The sequence below is a fragment of the Crinia signifera genome, chromosome 5 (genome assembly GCF_055691185.1).
Source record: "Crinia signifera chromosome 5, ASM5569118v1, whole genome shotgun sequence".
NCBI classification, from domain to species: Eukaryota; Metazoa; Chordata; class Amphibia; order Anura; family Myobatrachidae; genus Crinia; species Crinia signifera.
This window is the reverse complement of record NC_139221.1, coordinates 278,895,684-278,910,329: the sequence shown is the minus strand read 5'-3', so window position 1 is coordinate 278,910,329 and position 14,646 is coordinate 278,895,684. Positions and strand designations below refer to the sequence as shown.

Below are 14,646 nucleotides of genomic sequence, written 5' to 3'. Positions count from 1 at the left end.
TTGACACCAAAAATTGTATTTATATAGGAAATGTGAGTGATGCTGGCACTTTTACTGGATATTTTGAACATCTCTCACATAGATGTTGGCACTCAGATGGTCAACACAACAGAGATCACCTGAAATTAATCAGAATGCACAGACCCCCCCCCCCCCCCGACACACACACACACACACACTTAAGCCATTTCAGTGTGGCCATTGAGGTTAAGAAGCATGATGCAAGAAAAGAAAAAAATCTAAATCTGGAAAACTGCAATTTAAAATTGACTTTTTGCTTCTTCATAGTTAATAGATTTGTTTTATTGGTACTTGTGAGTTATCCGGGCTGCCGATTTTTTCATCGCGCCCGAAATCGGGGGCATCGCGTCGGTCGTTGCCGTTATAAGGAGCCGCGACGCGATGCCCACGATTTCCCATAGACAGTAATGTTAAAAGACGCGATGGACCCGATTTCCGACACGATTTCCCATAGACAGTAATGTTAAAAGACGCGATGGACCCGATTTCTCATAGACAGCAATGTTAAAATAAAATTCCAATGTGAAATTGGCCAATATGTTTTTAAAAAAAATGTTTCATGGCCCCCCACCACCGTTAACGCCACCCCGCTATTGACGCCAACCCGAAGCGTGGCGAGGGGCGGCGGTACGCGTCCTCCGACCTTTTCATGCCCTACTATCCACTAGGGCGTGGAGTGAGAATAGAATAGTGTGGCGAGCGCAGCGAGCCACCGAGCCCGAAGCGTGGCGATCGCAGCGAGCCCCGCGAGGGGACGCGGACACCTTCACAGGTATCCGCGTGCCCTTGCGGGCTTCACAGGTGTCCGCATCCCCTCGCGGGGCTCGCTGCGCTCGCCACGCTTCGGGCACGGTGGCTCGCTGCGCTCGCCACACTATTCTATTCTCACTCCACGCCCTAGTGGATAGTAGGGCATGAAAAGGTCGGAGGACGCGTACCGCCGCCCCTCGCGGGCTCGCTGCGCTCGCCACGCTTCGGGTTGGCGTCAATAGCGGGGTGGCGTTAACGGTGGTGGGGGGCCATGAAACATTTTTTTTAAAAACATATTGCCCAATTTCACATTGTAATTTTATTTTAACATTGCTGTCTATGGGAAATCAGGTCCATCGCGTCTTTTAACATTACTGTCTATGGGAAATCGTGGGCATCGCGTCGCGGCCCCTTATAACGGCCACAACCGACGCGATGCCCCCGATATCGTGTCTTTTAACATTACTGTCTATGGGAAATCGGGGGCATCGCGTCGCGGCCCCTTATAACGGCCACGACCGACGCGATGCCCCCGATTTGGAGCTAAATCGTGGGCATCGCGTCGGTCGGGTGTCCTTAAGTTAACCAAACTTAAGGACAAAATCGGCAACCCGGATAACTCACAAGTACCGTTTTATTTATTATTTTATATTCATAAACCTACAGCAAAATATTAACATAAATAAAGTGTATGAAAACCAATATTTTGCTTTTGGATTTATGAATGTAAAATAATAAAAATAATAATAAAAATAATAATAAAACCTTTTGAATATAAATAAATACAAAATAAATTTGAATATGTTCTTTTTGTCAGGCTCAAAATTCAAATTATTTTCTCTTCTTGCTTGATAGTTCCATAACACACTATTGAAAGATATGGTGCACACCCTTGGTTTGTAAATGAATGATATAAATAAGTGCTGGTGCAATAAAAGCTTATATACAGCCTCTAAGAAGCATAACACTCAGTAGAGTAACCAGAACTAAAGCACTTTCTACATTTTATTTAAAAATCCGGTACTTATGTAATATCTGGGCTCCCGTTTTTCTTATGAGACCGCGTCCCCTCGCGGGGCTCGCTGCGCTCGCCACGCTTCGGGCCCGGTGGCTCGCTGCGCTCGCCACACTATATAAAATCAACTCCATGCGTAGTTGGATAGTAGGGGTATGAAAAAATGGGGTGCATTTAACATGGGAGCCCAGATAATACATAAGTACCAAAAATCCACTTCAGTGATCAAATGGTTCTCAATATTATACTGTGAATATGGCTCAGACTGCTGTTTGCTCTTAAATTTTGACTTTTTATTTTGTTACATGAGCATGTAAGGCCCCAATTGCAACACTACTGTATAATCCTTTATAAGGTGTATGTTTCACTTCTAGTTCTAATTGTGATTTTTGCATTTTTTTTCTTCCCTTTTGTTCTCCTCATTGTTCCCCTGTTTCTATACCCCTCATTTTCCCCTTGGTTTTATATTTTCTTTTTTACAATTATTTTTAAAACAGTACTTTATCGATGTTGATCACTGTTTTATAACATAAACACTGCCACTTTCAGTTTTTTCAATTAAAAATTGTGTTTACAAAAAAATCCACTTGAGCGTTTGAAATATCTCCAGCAAATCAAGAACTTGATGCATGTTTCAATATTTTTATAATATTCTGTATATCACCTAAAAGAATAACATATCCAACAACTATTTTTTATTTGTTTTATTATAAATTGCACAATATAAAATAAATATGCGTGTACACTTTGTTCCACTTTAAAAAAAAATCTAGGTACTCAAATATTATTTGGCACATTCCTTAATAATGAAGAACTAATTCTATTATACCATAAATAAAGGGAATGAGCTTTCTTCACACTTCCCTAATTGTCTTTTTATTTAGGTTGTTAATTACAGTAATTTTATTTTTTGATAAAGTTATTATTCTGGAGGATAAATGTAATTATATAACAACATTTTTTTAATTGCAATATAATTACCTCATTATTTGTAAATTTTAATTTAATACATTACATTGCTACTTAAAGAAGTTTGACCCCAAACCAACTTTTTCCTCTAAAGCACCATCAATTAGTAACTGGAAAATACAATTATATTAGCTTCTATGTAACAGTCTTATATTATGTAACAGTATTATATTGTTTAATTCCAAACAATGTTTTATTCCATTACTTTCCAAAACAACAAAAATAATACTATTTTTTGTTGATCATATTACTTAGGGGGCCAGGATATTTTTATGACAGAGGAACAAAAGAAATATTATAATGCAATGAAGAAGCTGGGTTCAAAAAAGCCTCAAAAACCAATTCCAAGGCCAAAGGTAATATATTACTGTCATTTATATTTCTTGAACTTATGAGAGTCAATAATGCTCTGTCCCTACACTAGTTGCCTGTACTTGAAGGAATACAGTGTAGTTTCTGGGGCTGAACGAGCCGTGCAGTTGCATAGACCACATAGAATACTGCTGAAAATGTCCCTTCCAAAATGTCTGCCACCTCAGAGGAGGCACGCTAGTGGTCCAGTAGAACCTTTAGTAACAGGAAAAATTTACAGTATGTGTGAGAATAATGGTTCCAGGTAGTGCCAGGAATAGGGGTGTAAGATGCTTTAGCCTGCAGTAAATCCAGGCAGGCACCAACCCCTGACAAGCAGGTAGTTTAATAGTTTGTAACCTAACTGCATGCCATGATTTGTGTATGGCACTACTATGTAGGGCATATTAAGGTGTTAGGAGTGTAACTTGAGTGTAAGATAGCATTTCCTGCAAGGCCACACCCCTTTAAGCAATGTCACGCTCCTTTTTGCACAGGTGTCATAGACAGAAATGTTCTCATTTAAAATGTGTAAGGAGGGGGGGGGGCGAGGGTACATTGTTAAATGTTCTCAATGGAAATTTTCTAGTAAACGCCCTGCCACTAAAGCGCTGAGAAAGTCTTTACTTACTCGGTGCTTGCGAGCAGGGGAGAAATCATTTGATTTCCCCCCTATGTGCGTTTGCAGCAGTGCAAAGGGGTGGGAAACTCTGCGGTGCAGTGTGAGGGAAATCACCTACTCGCTGGGTTCCAAACACTCACAGCCCAGCAAACCGGTCCCAGGTTAGAGCTTGCCATGAAGCATGCATTGGGTCTGGCCCATGTGGACTGTGTCTGAGCCATGCTCAAACTAGCGTGGTAGAGGTCGTTGTCTGCACTATGGAGAACAGAGTTGGGGCATTTAAAAATACAGAAGGCAGGTCCAGGTCAGTACCTCAGCTCCAAGCTGCACCCCATTCTGTGACAGTAATTCTTTACCCTTTATACAGAACTTGAGAATGTATTTCAGCAAGCAATGAGGTGAGAGGTCTTAAAATACATTTGCAGTATTTAAGTTTTTTTTTTTTTAATTATGGTTTGTGTTTTTTTTTTATGAATCTTGTTGTTCATTTGTTCAAAAGCTTCGTACTCTAAGTAATTTCCAACTATTGTCATAATAAAGCTTCTGCTATTTATTTTGTAGAACAAATTTCAAGGATTCATCTTTGATGTGGTAACCAAGCAAGCATTTGACATTATCATCATGGTCCTCATATGTCTTAACATGGTCACAATGATGGTGGAAACAGATGAACAGACTGATGACATAGAGAATTTACTTTACTATATTAACCTGGCATTTGTGGTCATTTTTTCTGGGGAATGTATGCTGAAAATCTTGGCGCTCAGGTACTATTACTTCACTATCGGATGGAACATCTTCGATTTTGTTGTGGTGATCCTTTCCGTTGTTGGTAAGAAAAACAAATACTTTTTATTTCAAAAAATGACTTTGAGTAACGTGAGGAATACTACTGCAATATTTTGTTTCTAAATGATATTTTGTATGGTTTTCTAAAGGAGCATAGCCAGGCAGAGGATGGTAACAATTACTATGGACACATGTATGAATAGAAATACATACTATGTTGGAGCAAAAGATATCTACTTTTGGTTGAATTTTTTGTCAATGCCTCTATAACATTGTGGGGCAGATTTCTTAAGCTCGGTGAAGTGATAAAGTGTCTGGTTTTTATCACTGGCCAATCAGCTCCTACCTGTAATTTTTCAAACCAAGCCTATAACTTCACAGTTAGAAGCTGATTGGCCGGTGATAAAAAACAGACACTTTATCACTTCACCGAGCTTAATAAATCTGCCCCTGTGTTCCTGACAAATTGATTTACGCATACCTCCCAACTTTGCCACTGTGCAAACCGGGATCTGCCACGGCAAAGGCATGGTCATCCTGGAAAGGAGCATGGTTAAGGAGATGGTGGGCACGGCCTTTGGTAAAAGAGGTGGGGCCTAGTGGTGTGACTCCTGTTTTTATTACTTTTGGGGGCCTACCCAGCACTCTCCTAGTGACTGGGCACCCCCCTGCCCCCTCCCTGCCCTCCCTCTTTCCTACACTGAAGAGATACTGTGCACAGACGCACAGCATCTCTTAAGTGGGCACCGCGGGACAGTTGTGAGGTATGGGTACCTTGTGCCAATAATTACACAGTTGAACTATTATCATCTGACTGTGCTTACATCACGATCCTAGTGATTGACAATTGGGGCTGTTTAAAGAAGGTAACAGGAAGTAGCAGCAAAAAAGCAATTCCATTTGCACCAAACATGGTATCAGAGTCTCAGTTTCCCGGCCCATTCTGCACAACCATAGGGTTATTATCAAAGTTTAATTTCTTAAAGTTTATTTCATTTTTGTGTCACACATATACACACATTACATGAGGTTTCGATTTGTAGATATGAGGAAATCTGTGTGACTCACATGTGTCTCTAGAAACAAAATGTTGTTGTCAATTAGAGTGTGTTCTGCTTTGGATTCAGAATCTGTGTAATTACCATGTGGGTGAATGTATTAAGAAAATGTGAACATGTGCTTTGCATTAGCTGCAGTTAGTGAAACATATATTCATATAGTTTTTGTAATTTATTTATTATGTAGATAAACTGTTTCCATTTTACTGATCTCCAGGTGCAAAATAAGCAAATAGAGATAGTAGCAAGCAGTATCCCGCTTTGGCCTGAGTGGGTTGATTTCTACATAACACTTTAATATTTTTTTCATTATAGTGAAAAACAATTTCCACAAGATTTATTATAATTGGGACAAAATTAGCAATATCTCAAGAAATCTCAAAAAAAAAAAAAAAAGTCAACCAAATTAGGTACCCGGCCGAAGCAGGTTAAGAGTAGGGAAACCACCTCAGCAACTAAGAACAGCTGTTTAAAACATAAATACACACACACACACTAATGCACTGAAGATGTCTAGTGTGAACAAAGAGCACCTAACCGGCAAACATGACTTATTTTTTATATGAACCTGATTCAGCCATATATTTTGGGATTGCTTTCTTGAGTTTTAAATAAGACATATCAATAAGTGCTCCAAACCCACGTTTATCAAAGCTGGAGATAGATAACGTGGAGAGACCTAAAGTACCGCCCAATGTGCTCCTGTGTTTAGAACATGTCAGAATCTGATTGGTTGGTACTTTATCCCTCTCAAAGCTTTGATAAATCTCCCCCCTAGTCATCCAAATAAGTTCTTATAGGTATGATATATTTTTACGTAAAAATGTTATTATTGTTATTATTGTTATTATGATGCTGAATTTATTTATAAGGCGCCACAAGTGTTTTGCAGCGCCGTACAAAGGAACAGTACAGGGAGACAAAACTTAACATTTCAGTAAATAAATAACAAAAAAATTCTAATTAAATATATTAAAACTCTTTAATACTCCATGTTGAATACACTATACAATTAATATTACTGGGTAATAAAGTGTTAATAAATGACAAATAACACATCAATATCACTGTCTAGAAAATGTAAAGTTCTTAGAAGCATAAATATAATTATATATGATTATATATATATATTATATAATCCCTCTTAAAGAGAAATACGTATGCATATGAGTAATTAATATGGGGGCAAGCTTTTTTTTTTTTACTTTTGTGCACAGTTTGGCTGAAGCATGTAAAAACACAAGGAACTCCATAAGAAGAAACAGATTTCTCATTAAATCCATTACTAGAACCAGATGAAAAATTCTGGGTGCTGTGCTATTTTCATTGTTTCATTGACAGATGACAGCAATTTCTCATGGAGAAGTCACAATAGAAGATTGGTAATATAAAGTATGTGCTTTATGTCAGAAGGAGCTTTTGTTAAAATGATTTACAAAGTGAAAATAAGATCCCTTATATGAAATAAGTATTACAGTACAAGTGCCCCTACACATATGAGGTCTATTTACTAATCTGCAGTGATAAGGCTCACGCAGAGGACCAGAATCCCGATTTATTACAGTTTCACTTTTGAGAAAATAAAAAGGGTGAAAACATTATAGGAATAGAAAAAGCAAATATTAATCAGTCTATTTCTTAAAGAAATGTTACTTATCTAAATAAGAAAATTTACTGCCAGGGCTGGAGCAAGGCTCATTGCTGCCCCATGTTGACACCACTGCAAAAACCTATAGTATAATGCCAAGCGGCTGGACTTTGGAAGTGGAGCATGGCATGACATCGGCTGTACAGGCTGCAGGCCTAGAGCATCCCTTGGATGCTTTCAGTTGATCTGCCGCAGCGCTACTGGCTGCAGCTTGTTGTTCTAGGACCTAGCAACCCAAGTGCAAGTGCTGCTTCCGGGAACCTATGCCCTATTTAAATAGCCTTAACTATCGGGAACTAGTGAATAAGGCTTATTTGAAACGGTACTCTTTACCTAGCACGGCGCCCACGATTTTGATCGTGGGCATCGCAGGTAAAAAAATTGCGGGCATCGCGGCCATTGAATGCACTAAAAATCGGGTGCGACGCGACCGACGCGATGCCCGCGATTTCCTATAGGGATCAATGTTAAATTTCTCAATTGACCCGATTTTACTGTTCAATGCCTCAATTGACCCGATTTTTCCATAGGAAACAATGTTAAATGGCCCACAGAGGCCAAATAGGCACCCTAAAGTGTAAAATGGCCCCCACAATTGTTAACGCCACCCCACGATCAACGTCAACGGCGGTACGCGTCCTACGACCTTTTCATACCCCCACTATCCACGTCGGCGTGGAGTTGAGAATAGAATAGTGTGGCGAGCACAGCGAGCCACCGAGCCCGAAGCGTGGCGAGCGCAGCGAGCCCCGCGAGGGGACGCGGATACCTTCACAGGTAAACGCGTCCCTTCGCGGGCTTCACAGGTATCCGCGTCCCCTCACGGGGCTCGCTGTGCTCGCCATGCTTCGGGCTCGGTGGCTCGCTGCGCTCGCCACACTATTCTATTCTTAACTCTACGCCGACGTGGATAGTGGGGGTATGAAAAGGTCGTAGGACGCGTACTGCCGCCCCTCGCGGGCTCGCTGCGCTCGCCACGCTTCGGGTTCACGTTGATCGTGGGGTGGCGTTAACAATTGTGGGGGCCATTTCACACTTTAGGGTGCCTATTTGGCCTCTGTGGGCCATTTAACATTGTTTCCTATGGAAAAATCGGGTCAATTGAGGCATTGAACAGAAAAATCGGGTCAATTGAGAAATTTAACATTGGTCCCTATGGGAAATCGCGGGCATCGTGTCGGTCGCGTCGCACCCGATTTTTTAGTGCATTCAATGCCCGCGATGGGCGCCGTGCTAGGTAAAGAGTACCTTTGAAACTTTGAAAGGCTTAAAAAGTATAAATAATAGAACACATAAATATAAATAATATAAATAAGTAATCATTAATGCCAAAATCTGAACTTTAGCTCTTGATTTTGTATTATTGTCTGTTTAAGAAAATATGTTATCAACAAAGACCTATGTTTGAAATGATTGTAATTTTTTTTGTCTCTTTGTTGTGTTTTTTTAGGCATCGTACTTTCGGATATTATCAAAAATTATTTTGTGTCTCCGACCCTGTTCAGGATAATACGCTTAGCACGAATTGGACGCGTTCTCCGTCTTATTAGAGGAGCCAAAGGAATAAGGACCCTTTTGTTTGCCTTGATGATGTCTCTTCCTGCCCTTTTTAACATTGGCCTCCTGCTGTTCCTCGTAATGTTCATATACGCTATATTTGGCATGTCAAACTTTGCATATGTGAAGATGGAAGGTGGGATTGATGACATGTTTAACTTTCAAACTTTTGGAAACAGCATGATTTGTCTTTTCCAAATAACAACATCAGCTGGATGGGATGGGCTTCTCAACCCGATTTTAAACAGTAATGGACCCGACTGTGATCCCTTTTTAACCAACCCAGGAAGCAGTACGCTGGGGAACTGTGGAAATCCTCCAGTGGGAATAGTTTTTTTTGTCAGTTATATTATCATATCATTTCTTATCGTAGTCAATATGTACATTGCCATCATTCTGGAGAACTTCAGTGTTGCAACAGAGGAAAGCACAGAACCTCTAAGTGAGGATGACTTTGAAATGTTTTATGAAGTCTGGGAGAAATTTGACCCAGAGGCTACACAGTTCATTAATTACTCAGTACTTTCCACGTTTGCAGACTCTATTGCTGAGCCTTTACGTATACCAATCCCAAATGGAATTAAACTCATCGCAATGGACCTTCCTATGGTCAGTGGAGACAGGATTCATTGCTTAGATATTTTGTTTGCTTTCACCAAAAGAGTTCTTGGTGAAACCGGTGAGATGGATGCTTTAAAGATACAAATGGAAGAAAAATTTATGGCGGCCAACCCATCAAAAATTTCTTACGAGCCTATCACTACAACCCTAAGACGTAAACATGAAGAGGTGTCAGCCTGTATCATCCAAAGAGCCTATAGGAGGCATCTGCTTCACCGTTCCATGAAACAAGCCTCATTCCTTTACCGTCATAGGTCGTGTGATGGCAACATCATTGAGGAAGATGCCCCAGAAAAGGAAGGCCTTATAGCAATTATTATGAATGAGAATTTTGGGCATAATTTGGATAAAGTGGAATCTCTCTCTTCCACTTCTTTTCCACCTTCTTACGACAGTGTAACCAGGGACACAGGTGACAATATCCAGTTGGAAGGGGAAGACACTGCAAAAAGCGATGAGTCAACGGATTGTAAAATATGTGCAGACAGAGACAAAGAATCGTTTGTATAATCGTTGTTTTTTTAAATGCTATCAAATATCGTTTACAGGATGTAATGATGTACAAGTGCACAACGGTTCTGATTGCCCTCCTGTTCAATTTATTTGCAAATAAAAATAACTTTTCAATTGAAGAACTGGGTGCAGAAGCTCTACAATCATTGGCTGATTACCAGTCAACTTTGCTTTATATTTCTACATCCAGAACTTATGCAGCCTAAAAAGTAATAACAGTGGTGTGGTTATGAGTATGCTAATGTGTAACAGAGTGATGCAATGTATCTCTATACACAGACAAAGCCTGATTGTATACATTCATTTATGGTCTTATACTAGTGTGTTTAATTAAAGGTTCTATATGACCTTGTATCTAAGTTAAATCCAAATATCACAAGCTGCTGTAGCAAAACTATATACACCTACTGTATATGTCTTGAATGGTCTTTCATAAATTTATATTTGATATTTTTTTTTACATTAAAAATTTTTTTTTTTTTTTTTTTTTTTTCAAGGAGAGAGCAGACGGTCATTTAAAGATCTGCTTTATAATCTCTCAAACGATGTAATATAAAAAGAAAAAGAAAAAAATATGGGATCTTGCTGCTCACAATTGTTACAAGCATTTCAACTGTTATTACAAGCTGACGTGTAATTGCTTGGCATGGGTAATGCAAATAAAGCTTTTAAAAAGGGTTAATTAACGTGTGCTAAATAACCAACAATTTTGTTGAAATATGTCTGAGAGAAGAATTTTATTTCAGGATTTTTAAGAAATTAATCAAAGACATTAAAAAAAAAATTGTCAGGCCCCAGCTAATAACTAGAATTCTAGCTTAGCGGCCACCACTTCTCACTTCTCATCCCTTCCATGATTCTTTCTGCTCTTTTACTAATTCATTCTATGGGCATGATGTAATCAGGTCTAGGACTGAGTTACATCCCACCCTATACATCTTGCCTATAGAGTGGTCCACGTGTCCCACCATATACAGTAAGTCTCTGTATTGCCTCCATGTCTCAGACTCCCTCAGGGTTTCTCAGTTGCTCATCCGCATTCTACCCAAAATGTCTATGCAATGTTTCTTCCATAACGATGTCATTTTTTCCCATCCCCATCTTATCAATATACCCTCAATGCATGTTTTTCAACCCATTCTAACTGCCATATCATCTTGTGTCTTCCATCCACAGCCTATCAAAGTAGTTGTCTTTATTTAGCTGGACTACAGCATGCTAGAGGAACCCACTCAAGGCTTGGTGTAAAAATCAATCCCATCTTACTTTTTGGTGCAGTGTACAGTTCATGAGTTTAAAGGGTGAGAATCCACTGTGGGGTTTATTTTGCCTGTCACGGCAATCTTTGGGTGTCTATCTAGAAAATCCTGGCTGCTGTTTGGCACCATTGGGAAATACGTACAGTGATTCAGTACAGAATTTTTCTGTGTGCTGATTCACCATACATACAAACTAACTACCGACCCTGTGTAATGGATTTTCTTTTCTCTGTAGTCAGTTGTCTCATATCACAGATTATTTTTAAATAAAGAAAATTGATTTGATAAGATTGGTGTGATGCGGACCATAAGAGTAAATGCACTTTGTATCGCTGTTGGCTCTCTCCATTCGCATACAGTCTTTGTACGGCTGAGTGGATTCATTGTGCCTTTTGTTTGAATAAAGCTCGCTCCCTATGTACTAAAAGTTAAAGAAAAAGCCATTTCCTCCTTTTAACGAGGCAACAAAATACAATCACTACTTCAAAAAACATCATTTATAGTTTTGCCTGGTTTAGTATTACTGTGTATAACTTGTTGCATCCATTTATCTTTTGTTCCAAAAATGTCTAAATGGTTGCTAAAACTATCAACTGCATCTGCTAGCATTACTTAATTGTGTGTACATTTCCATTGCCATTACTGTAAAGAACCATTTCTATGTTGCACATAAAAGCGCGCATCCTCTAATCTCAAGTGATGTCCACTTGTCATCTACACAGCACATGTAATAAAAAGTTCCCTCGAGAACTTCTTGTATTGACCTTGAATATACTTGAATAAAATTATCATTCTTTTTTATGTCCTTGGCTCTTCTTATTTGCACCATTTGTAGATTCCTTCATCCCGAATGACAGTTTACTATTTCCTTTTATTTTACACATTGGGTGAAATTTTATAGGATGAGAGATTCAGCAAGTGAGAGGTTTGGTAAGAAATCTCCAGTTTTTTTTAAAGCGGCAATCATTTACAATTCAAAATCAAACTGGTTTTGCAGTGTAAGTGATTGCAGCTTTAAAAAACCTGGAGATTTCTTACCAAATCTCTCACTTTCTGAATCACTCATCCTATTAAATTTCACCCATTGTGTACCAATGATCGTATCTTTGCTACTGTGTCACGTCATTTTTTCCCTACTATTATTATTATTATTATTATTATTATTATTATTAATAATACATATCTAAGGCTAACTCTAATTATGAAAAAAATGATAGCTCTATATAACAAGTTAGACAGACTGTCCAATATGATGTGTTTCATGAAGGCATCATTGAGCTGTTTCAGTATTGCCACTTTTGTCTGACGTTATGTGCAGTCTTTTCATTCATTGATGTAAACCATGACTTTAATACAAATTAATTAAATCTTAATGAATTAATTTAAAAAGTAATTAACTCAACCCTTCAAAAGGTTTATGCTAAAGCCCATTTACCCCCCAAAAAATCCTAAACTGTTGTTTATAGATTATTATACTCCATCTGGCAGTCATTTGCCAAATGCATTTAGAGCTGTGCAGTGCAAATTAAGCATTGATCCCATCAGGTACCTAAGTTTGTGCAAGTCTGCCTAGATTTTTGCCCGGGTGCATGTGGGGACACAAAGGAAAAATGGCAGTATTTGTGGTGAAGCTGAAATTTGAAAATAGTGCAAGAAATATCATGTGACAGCTTTTCCAGTAAAGGTCGGTAGAGCAGTACATAAAAAAGATTTTCTTTTATTAAACGAGATAATGAAAATGTGATAAGAGGATGGGAAGAGGGTATTGTAAGAAATGTGGCAAATTGGGTATTTTAAGAAAAGTTCCTTGTGGTACAGAGGGGCACACTTCCATTCCCACGCCACAAAAATATTGAATTTCGCAATTTAGCTGGTGATATTCTCTATACTTTAATGGGACTTCCATTTTCTTTCAGCTGAAAAGTGTATTTAAACGCTTCACAAACACAGTTATCACATAGTATAATGACAGTGCTAGTGTCACTTTCGTTATTTATTTAAACTAAATAGTCATTTAGAAATGAAACATAAAAGGTTGTTTTACTGAAAAGTCTGGTTCTAATGTTCCAGAATGTCTTTTACACAGTGCTCATCTTCTAGCAATTCCTTCTCAATCTCAATGTATAACTAAAAAATTTTTCTTTGCAGAGGTTTGCTCAGGGGGAGTAGTATTGCTGTAACTCATGCGGAGGAGTATTGCTGTTCCTCAGGGGGAGGAGTATAGTAGTATTGCTGTATCTCAGGTGGAAGAATATACTTGTACCTCTGGGGGAGGAGGGTTGCTGTACCTCAGGGGGGGGGTATTGCTGTTCCCCAAGGGGAGGAGTATAGGAGTATTTTGTATCTCAGGTGGATACTGCGTAACACTGACTGACTACGCTAACTGCGTAAGCTCTGGTTAGGCGCGAACGTAAACACAGTTGCAGACACAAGCTGACTACAATAACTACAGATGGAGCCGGGCTTGTCTTTGCAGGGGATGGAGATGGCGATGCCAGCCGCCATCCACCGCCACCCGCCATCTGTATCTGCGAAAGGGGACACGCACGCACGAGATGCGCACGCGTCCCCTTCCGACGACTTCCACCGGGTCCGCGCCGGCTTGTCGGATGGGGTTAGGAGGGTTTCACCCTGAGTATGTGGATTGGAGGAGTAGAAGAAAAGAGGGATGTAGCTGGGGTACAGAAGCATGAAGGGGGGATGGGAGGAGCTATTCTGAACAGTTTATACTTGTACTCTCTACAATGCAGCATCAGGGCAGCCCATGGATGGACCAGCCACTTCAACTGGAGCCCCCCCCCCCCCGGGTCTCCACCGCCTCTTCGCCACCCCCCATTGCCGTCCCCCACCTCCCCGATCCCCCCTAACCCTGCCCATCTCCCAGAAGTGGAGACGTGCAGGGTTCCCATCCCCTGCCGGCAGGAAACTGGGACACTTGTGCGTGTGGGACACTCGCGCTTCCCAGTCAGATGTAGGGGGAGGGGTTTAGGCCTGTCAGGGGGCCCCGGGTCTGGACACACACACAGGTTTTTTTTTTATTTGGTGGCTGGGTGCTCTGTGTCTGCTGCCTCCCTGCATGCTGCTGAGGCTGAGATCCAACTCTGGAAGTCAGCATGTAACCCCTGACAGAGCATGTAACTCGATGGCAATGAGCATGTTAACCCCTAGTAGAGAATGTTAACCCCTGCCAGAGCACGTAAACCCATGGCAACAAGCATGTTAACCCCTGGCAGAGCATGTTAACCCCTGGCATCAAGCATGAAACCCATAGCAATGAGCATTTAGGTAAGCAGAACTTATGTGGCATAAAATGTGTGGTATTATACGTAATAGGCATTACAGTGTGTTGCATATTATGTAAGGACCATTATGGTGCATGGAATAACATGTAATGGGCATTATGGCATGTAGTAAAATATGTAATAGGTATTAAGGTGCATGGCATAATGTCTATTGAGCACTACGGTGTGTGG

The 14,646-nt window shown here is 40.1% G+C and overlaps 1 protein-coding gene across 7 annotated transcripts in view; it reads left to right on the top strand.

The window, feature by feature from the left end:
- LOC146081108 (sodium channel protein type 5 subunit alpha-like) overlaps positions 1 to 11,974 on the top strand; it is a 388,187-nt gene extending 376,213 nt beyond the window's left edge. For all 7 annotated transcript variants that reach the window (XM_083189076.1, XM_083189080.1, XM_083189078.1 and 4 more), the window contains 3 exons: positions 3,007 to 3,111; positions 4,290 to 4,560; positions 8,674 to 11,974. In XM_083189076.1, coding sequence (XP_083045202.1) covers positions 3,007 to 3,111; positions 4,290 to 4,560; positions 8,674 to 9,911 — 1,614 coding nt within the window. In that variant the 3' untranslated portion in view covers positions 9,912 to 11,974. The remainder of the gene's footprint in view (positions 1 to 3,006; positions 3,112 to 4,289; positions 4,561 to 8,673) is intronic.
- Positions 11,975 to 14,646: the final 2,672 nt, after the last annotated feature.